Here is a 21,739-nt window from a genome sequence, read left to right on the forward strand (position 1 = left end):
TTTTTTGTTTTTTTACAACTTCTTGGGCTTAAAATTCAAAATATGCAGAAAATTGGTGAATAATTCTGCTCAATGTGAGGCAGAGGAGCGATCTGTGAGGTTGATGCAGTCCAGGCTGAAGGAGGGTCTCTGCTGTCAGCCTGGGATTTATGATTCTCGTGCCACCAGGAGCAGACTGGCTTTTATTATCTTTAACCTCCAAACCTGCTCTTATCTCATCTGCTCCTGCAACAGCTTCTATTCAACACCTTCACATGTTTACTGCATAGTTTCATACTGTGGAGGAACGTCCAACATACCCACCAGTCAGCTCCACAGAAACACAGTAAAGATAATGTTTTTCCTAAATGACAAAAAATATGATATAATATGTAGAAAGAACATTAAAAAACACAGGAGTCAAACAACAGCAAATCAGGACAAAAGAGAACAACAACATAAAAGACAACACAGTAAGAGTCAGGACAAATACACAAGTAAATAAAAAGTAAAACATCTGTTGCAGCTTCAATCACAGATGTGAATAAAAACACCTGCAACAGGTGGAAAATGGGAAACAAGGAAAAGACACAAAGAGAGAAAGAAATACAGAAGAAGAAAGACGACTGTTGTTCTTGTCAGTCTTTATCTCTCCTCTCTTCCATCCCTCCATTTCTTCTCCTCTCTCTCTCTCTCTCTCTCGTCTTTATCTTCTTCTTCGATCGCCCCTCACATTAATCCCTCCTCTCTCTCTTTAAATAGCCTGCTGGATAAACATCAGTCTCGCTGCAGCCATTTGTCTTCTTAATGTGTTTCCTCCATGTATGTGTGTGTGTGTGAGCCCACCCAGTCCTCCACAAACCAGTTCAGGGCCTCAGAGTCCTCCACAAGTCCAACTCAAAATCCTCGATTTCTCTCATCCTATCATCCCTTATCAAGTCTTTTAGTTCTACCTCCTTCTTTAAGCCGTCTTATGAGTCCACCAGAGTTCTCTGGTCCTCTGGACACCATCCTCACAGTCCTCCAATTAGAGGAGTCCTGAATCCTTTTTAGTGGCCTTTAGGTGCATTTCTTTTGCAGGAACCTTCCCTATGGAAACAGGAACCTTTTGAAGAACTCAGTTCCCCTCACTGCGTTTCAATCAGGGTGTTCTCACGTTTGGAAGGAAGATTAAGATATGCTGATTGGTCAACTACACTTGCATTTCCTGCAGGATTGTTATGCTGGCATCAGACTACATTATTTTTTTGTCTTTCAAGATGGTCACCATGTCACATTAGATGATCATAGTGCCATAAGTTGTTGTTGTGTCTCGTCAGGAGATCGGCAACACTACAAGTTTCCGAATGGGGGTTGAGAAATTGTAAACATGCTGTCACGAGCTGTCAAACCAACAGGTGGAGATATAACCTTGAGGTCAACGTGAAGAACACGTTGTGAAAGATATTACACTGGTCAGGAAGATACAAGAAATCCTAACGTGCTAGACTTTTGGTTGGGGTGTCCTGGATCGTCCCAGATGCAACATCATTGATCTATGATTATGGAAATTTGTCATCCATGATAACATCATTTCACAATCAGGTTGAATTCACGTATTCTGACAAACCAGTCCCTACAAGTCCTCCTCCAAATCTCCTAGTCTCCTCTGAGCCTTCCTCCAAGTCCTGTACAAGTCCTCCAGTTCTTTAGGATTGTTTTTTAAAGTCTCTACAATGCCACAGGATCAAATTCTGAATTCCCTCTGTGGTATCTCAGTGGGCAAATCAGGACACAACCGCTGTTAACATCTGTGACAATTAGTGAAAGACTGTTAACGAACCTGTCTCACACACACAGAAACCACAACCTTACCTGTTACAGTTCCAGTCGGGGTAATGCCGGCCACGCCCCCTGAGCTGTCAGTCAAACATCCCTGCCCAGGTATGTAGGACACGCAGTGTGTGCGTGTTGTTGTGCATAAAAGAAATAGGTAAAAGAATGTGTTTATTTAAAGAACATGTGGAACAGTGTGTGTGTTGTGATGTAGACAGTAGCATTACAGACCTGGCAAAGAGTCAGGTGTAATTCATCACAGATTAGTCATTACCTGCCACAGATGTTAGTCACCTCATTCACTGCTCCTCCTACACTGCCTCTATTGTTTCTAGTGTCTTTTTATATAACTTTGACTTAATTCAAACCACAGTAAGCACTTAATGTTCCAGTGTTGTTAATTGAATTACTCAGCTGTGTCACTGGCACCATTGTTCAACGTCAGAATCACCAGAAAGCCAGAGCAAATTAACCCTAAAAATATTTTGGTTGGTTTGGTTATGAAGCTGTTTTGCTAAATGGAAAAGGTGGATTGTTGTAAGCTGATTGCTAATGTTAGCAACCACTGTGGATCTCGTTAAATTAGTATATGAGTTAATAAAGCTATTTATTGTTTTTATTTATTGTTTTATTATTACTATTATTGTTTAATTATTGGAGTTATTGTTAGGCTAACAAGCCAATGAGCAAAGCATTCACTAAAAAATGTTTAAGTTGGACTGCATTATATATTTAATGACTAAATCAATGGCATCAGCTAATGTTCGCAATTATCCAGAAAGAAAAACTGAAAATGCTTAAGCTAGTATGCAGCCACATATGTGAGTTCATGTTAAATCTTTTAAATTCTAATTAGGAGCAGACAAGTTCCACAAACATCTCTGACTTTGCGGTTACCATTAGGTTAGCATTCCAGCTAACTACTTTAGATAATGTGTTAACACGGAAGTCCCATTCTTCTGACATGGCATAAATGTAGCATTAGGCATTAGCATAAAATGAACTATCCTAACATTTTTTCACTGAATGTTAACATTAGCTAACATAGTTAATGTAGTCAGTAATGCAGCTTCTCATGACAGTGAACTACACAGTGGACGATGCTAAAATCATTTGATTGATTTGCTACCATTATATATTTAAGATACATTTTTTTAACCTTCATTGTTTTTCTGTTCCTCTGCCTCTTTCATAAATGAAATATTAATTCAGTTTTTCAATATTCTTTGTTTTCAGTATTCTTTCCTGAGTTTCCCAGTGATATTGTCTGGTTACATAAAGGTTAAAAATGCCAAATAATCAAACTGATATACATCTTTAACATGATCCTCTGTTTATTTCTGCAAAATTAATCTAAAAGCAGAGTTGATTAAGTTTAAAAATAGACATTCAAGACAAGGGTTGAATTGATGGGTAGAAGATAAAAATAGGAAACAAACTGAAAAGAAAATAGGTTAAAGAAAAAAAAAACCCTCTGCCCTCTGTGCAGTCATGTGGACTGTGGGAAGTCAGGATTTATTCCTCTGATATCATGTGAACGCAGACTGGTTTGATTCCCAAACCTCTGCTGAACTCTGTCACACAGAAACACATTCATCAAGAACAAATCAGCCGTTTATGTCTGCAGAGATACGAGCTGCAAACTGGAGACGAGGACTGACGAAATGTGCTGCAGTTGTATCGATATTTTCATGTCTGAAGATCATGGGACGAAGCAAGAATATGAAAACAACTCAGGGCGTAAAAATTTACAGAGGTCGAGAGCGGCCATGTCTTCAAAATATATAAATTTTCATGACATTTTGAAATTACAAGTGAAGTATCTCCTTATTTTAGGAGGATGAAATCACGCTCTTTAGACCTTCTCTTTTTGTCTACATGTGCTTTTGTTGCTTTGTCCTTGAGGGACAAATAAAGTGTCTTGAATTGAACTGAACAACAGGAAACACATCTACTTAACTAGACAATTAACCCGCTAAATGGAAGGGAAACCACCATGTTATCTCTAGTATCCTGTTGTCCAGGATTAAAGAATAATTGCAACAATGGCTGCTCTTAGCTTCTGTAAAAAACAAGGTAAAATTAGGATTTACAGCATCTCTGATGGACTGCAGCTGCTTCAAAAGGTCCTGTAGTGAACAGGTGTAAACACGAAGTCACATGGGCTGACAGGTGACTCACTGATTGGACAGTTTTGCATTGCTGCGTGGACGTGAAGGGGAAAAACAAACGTGTCTATTTATTTTTTACAAAGAGCTGATGCAAAAATAACAAGTCAGTGATGACAACTGGACCTCGTGTGGTGACACTGACGACCAGGAGGAAACAGGGCCATACAGAAGAGTCTTGTACTGTGATATGAAAGCTGCCCTGTGGAGTTTTCTGATAAACAAACAGTCTGTTTAGTCAGTATTACCAACCAAAACACAGTGTGTCCTCCAGGCCTCATTTCTCTTTTCCTTTCCTCATAAAAAATCTGCTAAAGACTACTTCTTTTAAATGTTGAATGCTGCATATATTCTACAAAATGACTGCACTTCACCATCAGTAAAGGGATTTATTAGTAGTTTATCTTTTAAATCAACTCTAAAATCACAGACCTACTCTCACAAAATCCTGTGGTTGGTTGGTTTGGTTTTGAGACCACAAACAAACTGCAGATCGAGACCCTGTTTTCAAGCGGTCTGGGCCTGGTTGTTAAGTCCACAGCACAGTTTGACTGACAGCTCTCACAGCAGCACAAACAAACTGGTCAAAACAGACAAATGCACCAGAGTTTGTTCTGATCGAACCAAACTTTTAGAAGAAGTGGTCTCGGTCCAGTCATGAATTCCGGAGCGAATCAGGAAAGTGATCCGAAACTGAACCAGTGGGAAAATACAAGTGAACAGATTAATCCACTGATTCAGACCTGAGCAACCTGACCCTCCTTTTCAGGTGGTGTAGGTCGATCAACTTTTCCACCAAACAAAACTGTCAAACACACCAGAGCAACCAAATCTGTTCACTTCAACAGAGACAACTGAGCTGAAAATGACTGTGTAATATGATGAATCTAAGTAGTTGCCAAAGCTGTGGCAGAGCTGGTCCGACTGCAAACTTGCCTAATTACTATTAAAATGACTGTAAGCGATATTTTGAGCACATCAAGCCAAAGACAGACAGGCAGACAGATCATTACCTAGTTACAGAAATGCTGGGTAATTATGTTGCAGCTATTTGTACTGCAGGGGTTACACAAATCATAGAAATGTAAACACATTTATGACTCTTAATTTTCACTTTAAAACTGCTTTAAGATGTTTTCTATAATGTATAACTGAAGTACTGGGGACAGCATTTGAACAGATTCATCAAAATTCAGGCTGACCTGAGTCCACACAAGCTGACAGTAAGGTTGTGCTGGTTTAAGGAGGTTGAAGAGGTTAATCAGATCGGCTCCGTGACAAGCTTCTTTTCTCTGCAGCAGAGAGGAAATATTCACTTTAAACATGAAACTGTGCAGCCGCAGCCAAAGTCAACAGAGCAGCTATGTGGTCCACCCTGTCAGAGACAAACAGCTCCTCCAACAGCAGCTGACAAACACTGGCACCATCAGCTCCCGTCTCTGATCACATCCAGGCCTTCAGCTGGTCTCTGGTTTCCATCAAACCAACAAGATGGCAGAAAACATCTCATGTACAAAGCGAGGACTCCTTAGCTGTGAATTCAGGGTTCATTCAAACTGAAACATTTGAGAGGAACCTCTGAGAATTACTGTAATGTTGGACGATTCTGTGGCTCATGATTTATATCCAGCGCCACTGCAAAGATTAAGGGTGTGGACGGACGTGTTGTAAGTTCAGGTTTCATGCAGAAGTTTGGAGTTTGAGTCATGACCAACTGTCAGTGTCATTTTTATCAACCATAACCACTTCCTGCTTCTGCCATTCACCAAGAATTTAAGCTGCCTAAAGCTGGAAACCTCTCCAGGCTGAATGTCAGCGAATGAACACAGGTGTTTATGTCCAACAAATTGGATTAGGAAGCAGTGTCAGAAAACAAAGAAGAAATCAGGAAACAGAAATCAGTCTCAGCCCAGTGACAGAGTAAAGAAACCACCACATCTGCAGCCCATTATCTTCAATCTGTCTCCAAACAACACGACTTTACACGTTCAGAATGTGTACAGTGACAAACCATGATCTTTCTCTGACCCTAACCAAGTGGTAACCACTTTAACCCAAACACCATGGAAAAGAGTGGCCTTTCCCCTGCATGAAATCTGAAAGTGTAAAGTCATGTAAAGAATTTGGATTTATCAGTGTAAATGGACGTGACAATGACAAGATGGAGGATGAGGTTCAGAGCCACCACCCAACAGCCAGCACTCACCAGTCAGCTGCCTGTGGCTGCAGCTCTGCTCTGATGATGATGGAGGTCCATGCATCAACCCATAAAGATATAATAAAACAATGAGGTTAATGTTACAGGACTCATCAAAATCAGGGACTGCAAAGGAAAATAACTGAAGTGAAAAGAGTAAAAACAAAGGACAAAGATACACATATGCAGTCCAGTTACCTAATGTTTTATCAGTGTTTTGGTCAATGGCTAATACACAGTGTTTAAATCTTACAAATCTTACAAATTATCATTCACTGATTTTCAAAAAACATGCTCCATTTAAATGAGTGATCATGAGTGTTTCTTCACCTATCAGACTTTTTTTAAAGTATCAGACATTAATGTTGCAAGCGAGCACAGTGTTGACAATAGAAATCTCTTAAAATCTTTTAAGATCTTTAAATTGTCCTTTGAAAGAATTTTCTCCAGAACAACTCATTTATTCTCAGATTTCCAGGACTTAAGGGAATTCCAGGCTTTCCAGGTTACATGAGTATAATTGCCACTCAGATATTTAACTGAGAGAAAAAACAGCAAAATAAAAAGTCTTAGTTTGGAAAAAATATATATCAAACGTGTGTTTTTATTCCTCTTTCAGTATGTACATATTGCACACAGGGCTGCAGGTAGCTCTGTTCTGCACACGTGATGGCAGCTTCAACAATATAAATACACTGGAATATTATTATTATTATCATAATTATGCAGCATGTACCATAAAACACATTCAGCATCTCAGAAGTTCCTGTCACAGAATGACAGAACCAAAGGCAACAAAGTACTGTCATGTAGCTGTGGTCCAATCAGAGGATTTGTCCATTTAGATCCTCTATAGCTTCAAACGGAAGGTTAAACATTATTCAGGCGTCCATCGTCCAAAATAACACAAAACACTGATGTCCTGCAGGAGCAGGAAGAAGACATTCATCCCAGGTAAAAGTTTTTGAGGGCAAAAAATAATCTTCTGTTGAGACCAGCCTTGATTTTCAACTGAAGCAGCTCCATCAGAATAATCACCCAGAGGAACGTTCACTTCAGAAAAATAGAAATCCTTTTTTTCTCAGTCTAAACGTGAAAGGCTGAAGATTAGTTTCCTGCCAGTGTGGAGCTCTGCAGAGTAGAGTCCAGTAGAATACAGCAGAACACAGCTGAGGTGAGTGTGGTTGTGTAGACTGGATTTAGAGGCACAGTAAAGATGATGTTGATGAGTCGTAGAGGACATTAGAGTAGAATAGAGTCAGGTAGAGAGTGATGAGAGCAGTGAGGAGTATAACTTAAAGCAGCTATAATCAGAACTCCATCAGGAGGTGGTGGAGACCAAACACAGAGCTAAAGAGAGGGAGCACTGGGAGTACTCCACATGAATCATCATGTTGATCTGTAGCTGCTGGACGTCCATATAAGAAACTGTTTGATCACAAGTTCACCACAAATCTATTGACCTTAAACCTGCACTTTTATCGGCCTAGTTTTGTACTGAACTGACCTGAACACATCAGAACCGGAGCTGAATGTTGTGGTGTTTTGAGTGGTGATACGAGAGCTTACTGATGTACGTAATGAGGTGCATTTAGGGAAAGCAGTCGTCTAGGTTCAGTAAAAACAAATCTTCAAACTGAATGGAACGAAATGATTCAAACAGTGTGCTCTGATGGCTGTTGGTGGATCGTCAGAGGAGTTTCTATTGGCTGGAAAACTTTTGCCGCTCGTTAGGATGCCCCGTCCTCCTTGTTGTCATGGCAACACTGTCCACCTGGAGGCTGTAAACAAGACATTGAGAGAGAAGAGACGGTGAAAACCTTTATCTAAACTAAACTATTGAGCTGTGTCGTCCTTCAGAAGGTTGAAGTGAACATTTTCAGGCTGTAGAGGAGCGTTTGACGCTCTGAAAGCTTCCCTCTCAGAAGAAAGAACAAAAAAAGAAATTGAGGTCGAAATATCCAGATTTTAGTCCCTACTATGAGCCAAGCATCGGTACTACATTTCCCATAATGCAACTGCACTCTACAGACTTTATGGGCTCTACAGGTTTTACAGATTCCAGTATCTACAGGTGTTAAAGTCCACTGGCTACAGGTTCTGTGGGTTCTGTTGATTACGGTTTTAAAGAGATATCAGGTTGTACAGGCTCTATAAAACTACAAATTACAGATTTACCGGTTCTACAGAATCCAGACTCTACAAGTCCCATGTGTTCTACAAGATCGACAGACTCCACGACTTACAGGCTCTGTAGACTCTTCTACAGGTTTTACAGACTTCAGGTTCTGTGGGTTTTATAAACTGTAGTTTTATCATCTCTGTGTGAAACTACAGCTTCTAAATATTACAGCATCTACAAGTTCCAAAGATTCAGGCTCTCTTGGTTCTACTGGTTGTAGACTTGTAATCGTAAACCCATGTTCTAAAGGTTTAACTGAGCTCTCTGCAGTTTTATAGCCTCTGCAAAGTCTCTGATTTACAGTTTTGAAGAAAAGTCTGAAGAAAGTTCTGCAGGCTCTAAGGTGGGTGATGTTGATCAGGTTCTGCAGTATCTACAGACCCTTACAGGTTTGACGGACCCTATGTCTTCTTGGTCCAACAGACTCTAGGTTCTTGCAGGTTCCTCCTGCTTTAGGTTCTGAACCTGAAGAAGATGTTTACAGGTTCATACTCAGGTTCTCAGGTCCTTCAGTCTGTGCAGACTCAGTGTAGCAAACTGTCTAAACTCCACTCGTCTTTGAGTCCAGATAAAAAACATTTGGACTCAACAATAGTCACATTGTGTTGTAGTTGTTTACACTCTTCTTCTGTGGTGTCTGTTGAAGCGGCTGCTCGCCGGCAGCGCTGCCCTCCTCTCTGGGTGATGTCAGATAGTGATGTTAGTGCTACGTGTCCGGAACAAACTCTGGGTCGGTTCTCTGCAGTGTGACTTGAAACATGGGACAAACGCAGAAGAAAACAATTCTAACTTTTTAAAAATCAAAGAACCCCTTTAAGGAAGGAAAAACAGCCTGTAACTGTTACACTCAATATGTTTTTATCATCAGACTTTGAGGCCTGAAGCTGATGAAGTTCCTGTTCTCTGGACTTTTGTTTTTCAGCCCCTGAATTCTGTTTTTCATCATTAATATTTGTTCTGACCTCTGACCGCCGCACTTTCAGTCACTGCTGTGTTTTCTGTGCTGGTTCAGGGATAAGATTTTTCAGACAGTACATGTTTAAGATGAGTTCAAACAGTCTTACCGTCTCTCAGTCTGTTTATCTCTCTGCACAGCGAGGGCTGTTGGCCAGTTGAGTCAGCAGACGAGCACATCTTTTATAATCTGCAGAGGATAAAAACAACAGTTTATCTGTGGTTAAAAATATGTTGAAATTGTCAAAAACGTTCTACAGCTGAGTGTCACGAGGTTCAGGTTGTGTTTAGCCTAGCTTAGCACTGTTAGACTCGAGCCTTTTTTGTTAGTTTTTTAATAAATGTTGTGGAGAGGCTGTTCATAACATTAAATTAGAGGCTCCCAAACACTGTTTTTCTGTCATGCCCTTTGGAAACCACCCAAAATAGTCACGCCTGACTTGTTGTAGCAGGAAAAGCACGGTGGAACTAATAACAGCAATGATGGCTCTGATCCAGCAATTATTTCAATGCAATGCAGCAATTAATGATTGAAACATTACATTTAGATGATTAAATACTGCATACTTCACCGTAAATAACACGTTTGTAAGTTTTCAGTATAATTAGGATATTGATGTAAGTTGTTTTACATGGTTTTAATTTTTTCTGTGGGACGTTACATGACTAATTCCTGTAATGATGCGCCTCCCTTAAAGGATCCCTGTGGTGTTTCTGAACCTGAGCCTTAATGTTCTCATGTTTTTGGGGGTAAATGATTGATGGGAACAAAAATCTTTGGAGTTTAGAATTTTAAAGCTCAGATCGTTATTATCAGTGTCTGAAACATGATGCTAGGATTCCTACAGAGACAGAGCTTTTTACTGTGTTACTGTGTGAACACATTTCAGCTTCAGTGAAGTAAAAGAATAAAGTCTCCAGTAAAAGTACCAAAGTAAATGCTGCCATTTATTCTGCCTGCTGCTACAACACAAACAGGTTTGAACCTCAACAGCTCCTGTAACTTTTACCTTCATGATGTTAACTGAAAAAAACCTGCATGAACAGGCCACAACACACACACACACACACACACACACACACACAGTGTTATCAGTGTTATCGTGTCAGAACAGCAGCAGCTCTTATGATCTTAAATCATGCATATAGCTCAGTGTTTATCTTGGAAAGAGTGTGTGGTTGTGAACAAAAATCTGTGTGTGTGTCGAGTGTGTCTGTCTGTCTGCATGTGTGTCTGTCTGTGTGTGCGTGTGTGTGTTAAAACAAGTCTTATCCTGTGTTGGATCTCAAACAAAGTCCTGCAGCAACACGACACAGTAACACTGAGGGGAATCGAACCGACAACCAGTGAAATAACTGACCTGATTTCACTTTGTGCGTGAGTGTGTGTGTGTGTGTGTGTGTGTACTCACAGGCAGGTACGGTGCAGTCCCTGGTGTTGTGGTACAGTCTGTTGAAATGTTTTCTGCACTTTGGGTTGAAGTAAAGAGGACCTGAGGACAGAATCAAACTCTCTGAATACTCGACTCTGATTGGACAGAAGCTGTGACACAAACCTAAAAAAATGTTAATTTCTTGGACATTCTTTAAGCAATGTGGAACTTATTATAGAGAAAATGTTGGGTTTGATTTACGGCACAAAAAAAGTTTGTCTGCCACTGATCAACCACGACACGAAGAGGACAGAGGTTTTGTTTCTCCTGGTAGCTTCTCCCAGGTAGAGGAACAAGATGGCAGCCGATGGAACAACCAGAGTAACTCGTTGGAGGAGGAAGGAAAGAAATGGCCGCCCTCTGGCCCGCCAGGATTTGTCCAGGTAGTCCGACAACGGAGAGATCTCCAGATCTTCAGAGGGTTCGAACCTGACAGTCAGTCGTCATTATTTCTACTGGATCAGTCTCTGGAGGTTCAGTCAGGATCACATGGACACTGTATCCTGTCGACTAAGCAGCAGTGAGCAGGATCCATGTTGAAGCCCAGAGAGTTGCAGAGAGAGAATAAAATAATATTCATTCAAACTCCGCTACAGGGATCAGCTCTCATCCTGTAGCACATGGTCCGTCAGAGAAGTCAAGCTGGTTCTCGAAACAACCGCCACTCTGTTTTATTCTAACACACTTCTCTGGTTTTCTTTCTGAAGGTAGAAGTGCTTTAAAGCTCTGATCTCCTCAGGGCTGCTTCTGTTGGTTTTTCATTTCCTCTGGTTCACAGGTGTCTCAGATTTGTATATGCTGAACTCTCTGTGATCAGCTCCTGGTGTTGCTGTAGCCACAGATGTTCAGACAGCTCTCAGTGGATCAGTGTGATACTGAAGGAAACTTAAAAACAGGAGGATTCTGAATGAAGTTCTGCATTAAAACATCTTTTTTTAAATGATATTTAAGGACGTTTATTCACAGCAGACGTCAGAGATAACAATGTCCTCAGGAAGTTAAACTGAATCTAAAGTTTTCCAACGTTTCCAAGTAAAGGGCTATTCTGCACTTTTTATTTGTTTTGCATCCTGCAGGGTCGTCTGATAGGCGTTCAATGACCTCTGTGGTTTTGAATGTCAAGCAGCCCGTCATCTTCTGACATAAATGGGGTGAGTGTGACTTTTTCTGCATTAAACCACAACGCCATCCCTCCCTGACCACACCCCAACCACAGACAGGACTCTGGACGTGACCCCAACCATCTCCTCGGAGCCATTACTAAACGTAGTCCTTGTGAAAACAACGTTGAATAAAACTGAGCTTCAGCTTCACCCTGAACACTTTTAGTTTTACTGTGAGGTTGACTGTAAAGTAGATGCTTGATGTTCATACCTGTCAGGTGTCTGATGAACTTATCCTTGTGTCGTGGATCTCTGGGATGACCCTCTGAAATACAGACAAAAAACAAACTATGATCATTTTAAAGTTGTTTTTTTACAGCACATCTCCACCTGGTATCTGTACATACCAGGTACATATATTGTACTTTACACTGCGCTACATTTATCTGACAGCTTCTGTTACTTTACAGATTCCTATTTTAATGTTTTAAAGTTGCAGAGTTATGTGTGCTCGCCTCCTGTTTGCAGTGTATTCACTCATTTTCAGACAACTCTCACTGGATCACTGTGATACTGAGGGAAAGTTAAAAACAGGCAGATTCTGAATGAAGTTCTGCAGAAAAAAAGAGCATCTGAAGTCTCTGACTTCTTAGCAGATTAAAGGATGTTCATTCACAGTGGACATCAGAGATAATGATGTCCTCTGGAGGTTTAAGTTGTGCTGAATCTAAAAATATAAGTTTTACGTCAGTGAGTTCAGATTTGAGTTATGACTCCAAGAATGAGAAGAAGAACTGACTCTTGTTTTTTGAACATCTGTATGGGCCTGAAGCACAATATCTTTACATCATGTCTCCTCCTCTGCAGCAGTTCATACACAATACAGTCTCACAGCCTGTTTCTACGACTCTGTGAATGATGGAGTGTTTGTCCTTCATGGTGACTGTATGGGCGCCGTTGATTTGCTGCGTCTGCGTCAGAGAAACACTGATGGCTGGTCGGATTGGAAAAACCTTATATGGAGAATGAAATGTATGTAGATGCTCCTGAAGGGGAAACTTGTGACGAAGGAGGAAGACTCAGATCCACCTGAGGCTGCTGCTGCTGGAACAACTCGTCCCTACAACAGCGTCGTTGTTTCAAACACAGCAAGAGGTTCCTTCACTGGGCCGAGGGAGAAGGTCAAAGAGCTGTGAGGTTTCAGCTGAATCAACACTGAAGCTTCTCTCCTCTAACACTCATCTGAACTGTGCCTGGTTACAGACGACACAGCCACTGATTCATCAAAGACTTCATGACAAATAGCAAAGAGAATAAAGAGTCTAGAAAAGAATATTTGGTGACCAGGACCAGGATCTGTCTTTGACCAGGAGCTGTGAGAGTCTGAACACGACCAGGAATAAGTCTCTACAAGTAAAGATAAATGTAATTACAGACAGAACACGTTCCTGTTGTTTCTGTTGATATGGAAATATCCAGTTCTACTTCCTGCAGTCAAATACTGTCAAAATAAGACTTCAGAGACGTGTTTAAAGCTTTTCTTTGCACCTCAGTGAATTAAAATTCAATAAAAACTGGGAAATCGAGGTTCTGGAACAACACCTCCCCCTGGGTTTAACAAAGTCTTAAATCTCTCCATTTAGAGGAAAAATAAAACATGAACAAGCCACAGAATGTGTGACAGCTCAGATCAGGACCTGGGACAGCTCCCACTGCCCTGGTGGTCTCAGCTTCAGCACCACGGACAGCGACCAGATCACATCTATTGACAGGCCTCGCCATCGATCACCAAACACTCACATCTGTACCAGAGGAACAGTGGAGGACAAGCACTTCAACATAAAGTCATGTCCTCTGTGACTTCCCCACACTCAGATGGTGGTACTCTACAGTCTGGTCTGTAGACGTCTTCTAACCCTGAATATCTGGATTTAAAAACAGACGTCTCTGGACTGTTTGGCATCAGCCATCAGCGCTAATGGACCCGACTGTAAATGCACTGATGAGTTAAAGTGGAGCTCATCTCTCTGATCCAAACAACACAAAGTTCTCAAGTGAGGGTCCAGAAACAGGCCGAGAGTCACAGATCGTTGCATCATTTCTGAGGCATTTCTCTGTTTTCTACACCAAAACCTGACCCAGTTTGGACTCAGTGTTTGTGTTAGCTTTTTATAGAACTGTTGGGTCATTTACTCAAAGTAAAACAGTGAAACAGCTCCAGTTCAAGCTGGAACTGAAACACATGTTATCAGTGGTGGAGAGTAACTGACTACATTTAGTTAACTACATTTCATTGTACTTTTTATTCTGCTACATTTACCCAAAGATCCTTTTAGTTTAACCAGAAACATCTCTATATATCTCTACCAGACTCCATAGAGAAAAACAGGGATTTAACCAGGAGCTGCTGGAATACCACTGCCTCCATCTGTTAGTGTGTCTGTGTTACTGTGAGACTTTCAGTGGTGGAAGAAGTAATCAGATACTTTACTGAAGTAAAAGTACCACACAGTAACACACACACACTAACAGATGGAGGCAGTGGTATTCCAGCAGCTCCTGGTTAAATCCCTGTTTTTCTCTATGGAGTCTGGCAGGAATCAGTTCTGGTGTTAATCTCTGTTTTATTGTTTTATGTTTTATTTAATTTCAGTTACTAAAGAATCAAACTCAATATTTCACTGACACCAGAGAGCTTTGTCCCTGAAACCATGAGAGCATCAGACCCAGAATCTTTCAGAACCGAGTAGATTCCACTGATTCCTGCCTGATGTTTGTATGTAAACACACTGAGATCAACGGAGCTGGTTCAGCTGATCAGAGAGCAGCTCTCTGCTCAAACAGCTGTGCTCTTAATAACCGCTACTGACCCAGTCCGTGGTGTGACCTGCTCGCTCTCTCCGGGGTTCGGACTCCGTGCCCGGTCAGACCCGCCGCCGTCTCCGGCCTCGCCCTCTGGTGCCGGCCGACCAGCTCCAGCGCTCCGCGGCCGTCCAGGCGTCCGTCCGCCCGCGTGCCGGGGCCCCTGAGCAGAGCCGCCGCGGCGCAGCGTCCCGCGGCCAGGAGCAGCACGAGGAGCGCGGAGAGGACCGGGAGCCGCGGGAGCAGCATCACTGCGGAGCTGAGGAGGAAGACAGTGTGATGTGACTGAAAGCTGCAGGACAGGACTCAATGGACCACGTGCTCAGGTTGTTCCCTCACCTGTTTTCATTGAACCAGTTTCTGAAGCAAACTCAGATCAAATCAAGTCTTTACTGCTGGTTTAAAGTGGAACAGTGAAAAGACTGACACTGTTCATTGAGTCTTTCCAGGAGAACTGTTGGTGAGATTCTGATCTGATAATAAGGAACCTTTACTCCGCTGCTCTCACTTTTAGACGATTTCTAAACGATAAAAAAGTTGATTTAAAGTGTAGAATCTGAATCATTTGGATTAAGATGGAGCCTTCTGCTCCATCAGAGAAACTTCTGCTTGCTTTAAGTCTCTCTCTCTCTCTCTCTCTCTCTCTCTCTCTCTGTGTGTGTGTGTGAGTCAGTAACAGGTGGAGTTACCTCTGTGCCGCTCCTCTCTCTGCGGCTCTTCACGCGCCTCTGTGCGCCTCCGCTCCCCGGGCACCGCTCGCTGATCCCGGGTTCTCCCTCCCGGCTCGTCCCGGTCGGGATGACTCCCCGCGGTGTTTGTGTCGCTGCTGCTTCTTGTTCTGTTTTTTTCTGTTTAATTATCCCGGGTTACTCTCGATCGGAGCCGCGTGCCGAGCGCCGGGGCCCGGTGGCATCTTAGACCGGCTCGGGTCGCTGGTGGAGCGCGCGGAGCGGGGGGAGCGCCTTCATCATCATCCTCCTCATCATCATCAGCCGGTCCTTCCAGCAGCTGCTGCTGCTCTGCGGACCGAAGAGAAGACTTCCAGTCAGGTCCTGTCCCGGGATAAATATCGAGTCCAATAAAAACTGTGTTTAGCGCGAGACGACCTGCAGCTCCGGGTCAGTCTGACTGACTCTACTCTACTCTACTGGTCTCTATTGATCAGGACTGACTGCTCCGCGCGCGCTTTCTCCTCCTCTTCCCTCTGTAGAAGTAATCCTCCGGCTCTTCATCTCTCCACTCTGCCAGATTACGGAAATACGGGAGGAGGAGGAGGAGGAGGAGGAGGAGGGAGGTGCGTGCGTGTTTGTGCACGCGGACAGCTGACGCGCACGCGCTCACAGACACTAATAGACAGAGTTTGACGGATCAGGGTTGAAGCCTGTTGCTTTCAGCGGTGCACCACTCCCTCTTAGTGGATGGAGAGAAAAACGCCTTTTACCTCCTCCTCCTCCTCCTCTCTGTCCTCCAGTCCTCCTCCTCCTCTCTGTCCTCCTCCCATCAGGGACCAGAGAGTTTCCTCAGCCCAGGTTTTTATGATGAAGTTCCAGGGGTTTTTGAAGAGACTACAGAGTGTGGACACTTTCTAGGTTTAAGGATGAGGATATTTCAACAAGTCCTCATGTCGACCTTTAGAGACTTGGGTTCCCAAGGAGGTTTTAAGGTTCGCTATGCAGGATTTAGAGAAGCCAGGATATTTCCTTGACAAGATGTATTTTTGAGGAGGTTCCAGTGGTTCTAGTTATTTGGAGGGTTTCGGGGGCTCTTCAGGAGGATTCAGGGGTCTGAAAGGGTGTTTAAGGAGGTCCAATGAGTCTTTGGGGACTGAGAGGAGACACTCAGGATTTCAGATGTCATTAAAGGATTTTAGAGGTCCTTGAGGTTTTAGAGGTGGACCCAGTGCTCATACAGAAAGTTTTGGAGGTCTGACAAGATGGATTATTAAGTGGGTTCTATGAAAGTCAGGAGAGATCCTAGAGGAAGTTCCAGATTTGAAGATTTCAGGGACTCTACAGGAAGGACTTTGGGGAGGTTGCAGTGGTTATAAAGAATAAGAGCAGGTTTTAGAGGCTCTGAGTTTTTAGAGTTTCAGGACTTCTATATGGCCTTTTAAGTGGTCTTTGAGGATGTTCTAGGAGTCTTTAAGGTCCCAGGAAAGCTTGATGGATTCCTAGAGGTTCCTGAAAAGGTTTTCTGGAGTTGAGTTTTGAAAAGTCTCCAGAAGAAGCTCCAAAAATCCCTGGGGGAGTTCCTGTGGTCATAATAAATATTCTGGAAGTTGGACAAGATGTTTCTTGAGTTCCTGGGGAAGGCTTCAGGGCCTTCTTTGTGGATTTTAGGGTTTTCACAAGTTCAGGGGATTTTTTTAAAGATCCTCTTGGATGAGAGGTGAAACGTCTTCCTAGACTACAACTAAGTCCAGTTGCTTTTCGATTAAAACTTCCTTGAGATAACTACAACAGCAATAACTGAAGACTGGAAAACAACAGATTAATGAGGATTGGGAAGCAGCCAAACTGTCAAAAGTTCAGAATTAAACACACACATATTTCTTCCTGTTGATGTGAATGGCGGTCTGCACTCAGAGTTCCACCCTTATTTGTTCATCTGCTCTATCAGATATCAAATCACTCAGCTGCTCTTTGAGTGTGTGTGTGTGTTGGACTGTATATGTAAACACATTTGAACATTTAGCAGAGATTTACCAGAAATCAGTTTATCAGGACTGTATGCGGGGACACCGCCGGGTCGTATGTATGTGTAATTGTATATACAGGATATATATATGTGTGTATACGTGTGTGTGTGTGTGTGCGACTGAACATTCATGTTTTTTAAACCTGTATTTATTCAGGGTTTAAGGGGAGGTTTGCAGAGGAATGACGTCCTGTATCTCAGAGTGGAGGCTGTTTATTTATGCAGGTCACTGCAGTGCCGACAAAGTTTTCTCACGGCCATTAACTCCACTTTGTACATATCCAGACCTGTACCACAGTACTGTAACATTTACTACATGCCCTGCTTTGGAACGTCTCCAAGAACCTCTTGAACCTTCCCCAAAGAGCCCATTAAATGTCCTTAAGAACACTTTAAATGTTTTTAACCTCATCAGCCCCTGGAACCTCCTGAGGGACCTCTGGACCTTCCTCATAGAGCTCTCACATGTTCTCAGGAAAGAGACTTCAGAAACTCCTTAAAGATCCCTGAAACCTGTAAAAGGTCTCCAGGAACCTAGTCACAAGCCAGGGGTTCTCCTTGAACATGGAACATCTCCAAATACCACTGAATCCTCCCTCAAGATCACCTCAAAAAGTCCTCAAGAACATTTTTAATGCCCTCAAACACTAGAACTTTCAACGCACCTCTGGACACCTTTTCAAGTCTTCTTGTCTCTGGAACATCTGGACCCTAAAGTCTCCTAACATCACTGACGACGTATAAATGACAACCTCCTCAAGAATCCTGCAACCTAAGAGTCTCTAGAACTAGCTTCAATGCCTCAAGAACCTGGAAGCAATATTGGAATTCCTGGAGCCTTCATGAGAACACCTGGATCCTTTAGGATATCCAGAGTGAGCATCCTGAAAGCTGGAGAACCACCGAAATGTCAGGAGGCTCAGTGGCTTACTCAAGAAACCTCCTCCAGAGCCCCTGGATCTTAGAGCTCCCAGCGTTGCTTTTATTTGAGTCCCGCATCTCTGCAAAGGAGACACAACATTTCTGGAAAGATGTAACCCATTATACACAGTTTGTCCCTGAAGTACAACATTCTTTGTGCATGAAAATCTAAATAAAAAAGATTTGTGTGCTCATTTTTGGCCAGCACCAGACTGATGTTGCCATTCTTCTTCTCACTGTCTCTTTGGAAAATACTGAGATCAAATGAAGAAGAAAGAGAGAGAGAGAGAGTGTGTGTTTGCTAACAGAATAAACCAGATAAAAACATCTCAGTCACGTTAGCAGCGCTGCAGTTTCACTGTGTTGAGAGATGTAAGAAAAACTAAACACACACTCAGTGAAAGCGTTCCGTTCTGCCAGGTTCACTTAGTGTTATCATTCCACACACACACACACACACACACACACACACACACACACACCTGCTGTCAGCAAACTGTTACCACGACGACAGAAAAGCACACAAACACATACACACACATTTACCCGAATTCTTAACCACACATTAACAGAAAAGCCAAAAACAACACCAGGTGTGTGCAGGTGTGAAGTGTCTGATCTCACCTGTTCTGATGTATCCCACTGTCTCTGGGCTTAATGTCATTCCTCTGACCTGTGACCTAAAACAATGCACTGTGGGCAGTGACAGAGAATTCAGGTCCTTTACTCAAGTAAAAGTACTAATACCACACAAAAATACTTAAGTTCTGCACTGAAGAAGTAAAAGTATTTACGTATAATCAGAGAAATATACTTAAATATAAACTTCATGACTGTTCTACTGTTATATATCATATTACTAGATTATTATGAGGTGCAGTAATATAAAAGCAGGATTGTACTGTAGTAGCTGGTGGAGGTGGAGGTGGATTAATAAACCAGAACCCAAAGTAACGCTTTCATAATGTGTGTTCAAACTAAGAGTCTAAGAATCTAATTCCAAGAAAAGGCAGCAAATCTTCACATTTCTGAAGCTGAAACCATGAACTGACAATCCCTGAGTTAGAGGGAGATCGTATCTGCTCACCAAAGTTACATAGAGCAACAGAGGCTCCATTCTCCCTGTTACAAATCACTGAACCATCACAATGAAGCTGAGATTTTAAGGTTAAATTTAAGTACTTGGCCGTTGACTGTCACTCCGACAAACTGACAACTGAAATGGAGAAAAGAAACTAAATGACAGCAAGCTACTTCAGAATAATAAAAAAGGAAAAGGAAAAACAAAACCACTGATGTTTTTGGCTCAACAATCACACAATTAAAACCTCTGAGACTTCCTAATGACACAGATCAGACGGGGGTTAAAGGTCGTGGTAAACTATGTGACCTGGAGACCTGAACACACCGAGTTTAAACCATTACAGCTCTATAAATCTGTCTTAATAATTAACTCCATCTCCCTGTACCCAGATGCTTCTACTCTGTTTCATTCGACTCTATTCTCAGATCCGAGGCCTAAAGCACCAAACTAACCACCACGCAGCTGCTCGGTTTCTTCGCCCGGCAGCCACACGTGTTCTGGTTTCAGACCTCCACCACGCTGACATAAATAAAACGCCTCATAAATAAAATGTCTCGTGTCTTTTTCTCCGTCTTTCTGCGAGTTTAGAGGCAAAAGCGTAATAATAATAATAATAACCGCTTCATATTCTGTTATTCCTCCAGGACAGACACACTGCAGCATCATCCTGACAATACAGACGTTTGTCTGACTGCTTCATCTGACCTCTTTCACATATAATTACCCAGCTCCAGGCGGTCTGAGGAACAAACTGTTCATTTGTTCTCTTGGATGTCTCAGTTAGGACAGTGTGACGAGGGTTTTTATGGGAGTTCATTAATAACAAAACTACTGAGAAAACACAGAACTCATCTGTCAGCACATGCACAGATTCATCACCAACAGTTCAGGGAGTAAGCTAGAAAATAATAGGTGGATGTAGGAGGTAAGATAAGAATCACTGGAACCTCCAAATTGTCCTCTGAATCCTTAAAACCTCCTCAAAAGCCTCTGGAACCAATTCACAAGCATCTAAAATCTTAAAAACCCTTTGTAACCTCCTCCTGGACCCATTAAGACCAACCAAGAACCTCTAGAACATCCTGAGAACTCTAAAATGTCTTCAAGAACCTGGGAACTCCTCATAAATCTATAAAGCATTCTCATGAGATTTTAAAACCTCCTCAAAGATCTTAGGAACAACCTCCTAATCAACACTCAACACCTATTTACAGTCTCCTGGATCGTCACCAAGAACTAATGCAGCCTCTTCAGAACCACAAATATCTGGAACCTCGTCAACAACCTTTCACAACTCCTGAGGACCCCTGAATTTGGACCATCTGGACAACCAGGATGAAACCACAGCACCACCCAGTGGCTAAAGATGCAAACTGCACCCTGATTAAGCGTGACACTCACCACACTTTCTTACCTTTAAAGAGAAGTTCAACAGATGAAAACAGCTGCTCATTTTCTTCCTCTGACGGTTTAAACATTCAAGTAAGATTCTCCTCTCAGATCACACCAGGTGTTTTGACCTTGAGTGCTGATGGAAAACACCTGGTTCGACTTCACTGACGGGGGTGTGGCCAAAGGAGAAACACACTTCAAAGGTCCAGGTGGTTCAACAGTGGTGGAGGAAGCATCTGGGCAATTTACTTTAGTAAAAGTACAAAAACATAAATGTAAAAGTATAAGTACAAGGAAAAATCCTTTACTGAAAATCAGACTTCTCTGTCGTCATTCTTAAGATGAAAGATTTTTACATCATTAAAATAAAATTACCAGGAACCAAATGAGTAAATCCTCAGAAATTCAGTTTGTCCTTTATTGCTTCCTTCTGTCCATCGGCTCATATGCATACAGTTTCCTTTATTTACATATAAATGTTTCCAGTTGTTCTGACTTCAGTCTTTCTCCTTTTTCTCTGACCAAACCACTTCACTTTCATCCAGTATTTATATCCTCCACCTCTCTCTCACTCTCTCTCTGTTATTCCAGTTAAAGTTTATACATTTCATGGTTAATAGAGCTAAATCTGAACCTTTTACATTCACACAGAGAAGATAATTATGTTTCTAAATTCAAAGTCTCCACCTTACAAAGTTACATCCTCATTCAGACTGTTATTTTTTTACTGTCTGCTACTTTCTTAAAGAAAAAAGAAATCAGATTTGAGGCTTGAAACTGAGGCTCCATGACTCCTTAAGAGACTGAAGCAGAAAGAAACGCTACAGAAAAGAAAAGAAGATCCAGCAGCAGCAACATAAAGAAGACAGAGATTAAAAGATGAAACAGGATTATTTACAGTACAGCACAAACTACATCCCTTATTATTGTCAGTGATTTCTGTTAGGAGTGT

General features: G+C 42.1%; 1 protein-coding gene across 1 annotated transcript; it reads right to left on the reverse strand.

The window, feature by feature from the left end:
* Positions 1-6,743: 6,743 nt before the first annotated feature.
* On the reverse strand, positions 6,744-18,442 carry alkal2b (ALK and LTK ligand 2b). The gene is made up of 6 exons (XM_018661356.2): positions 15,383-18,442; positions 14,702-14,952; positions 12,103-12,156; positions 10,708-10,788; positions 9,406-9,485; positions 6,744-7,940 (listed from the first exon to the last, which is right to left on the reverse strand). The coding sequence occupies exons 2-5, from the start codon at positions 14,940-14,942 to the stop codon at positions 9,421-9,423; spliced, it is 441 nt and encodes a 146-aa protein (XP_018516872.1). The 5' UTR covers positions 14,943-14,952; positions 15,383-18,442; the 3' UTR covers positions 6,744-7,940; positions 9,406-9,420.
* Between the last annotated feature and the right edge of the window lie 3,297 nt (positions 18,443-21,739).

The sequence above is a fragment of the Lates calcarifer genome, linkage group LG7_2, assembly GCF_001640805.2.
Source record: "Lates calcarifer isolate ASB-BC8 linkage group LG7_2, TLL_Latcal_v3, whole genome shotgun sequence".
NCBI classification, from domain to species: domain Eukaryota; kingdom Metazoa; phylum Chordata; class Actinopteri; family Centropomidae; genus Lates; species Lates calcarifer.

Excerpts from the sequence above, each read along its gene's own strand:
- alkal2b (XM_018661356.2), bottom strand. The coding sequence starts at position 14,942 with ATGCTGCTCCCGCGGCTCCCGGTCCTCTCCGCGCTCCTCGTGCTGCTC. Across the intron at positions 10,789-12,102 it reads GTTCATCAGACACCTGACAG|GTCCTCTTTACTTCAACCCA; the intron begins GTATGAACATCA and ends TTCTGTCCTCAG. Across the intron at positions 9,486-10,707 it reads GGACTGCACCGTACCTGCCT|ATTATAAAAGATGTGCTCGT; the intron begins GTGAGTACACAC and ends TATCCTCTGCAG.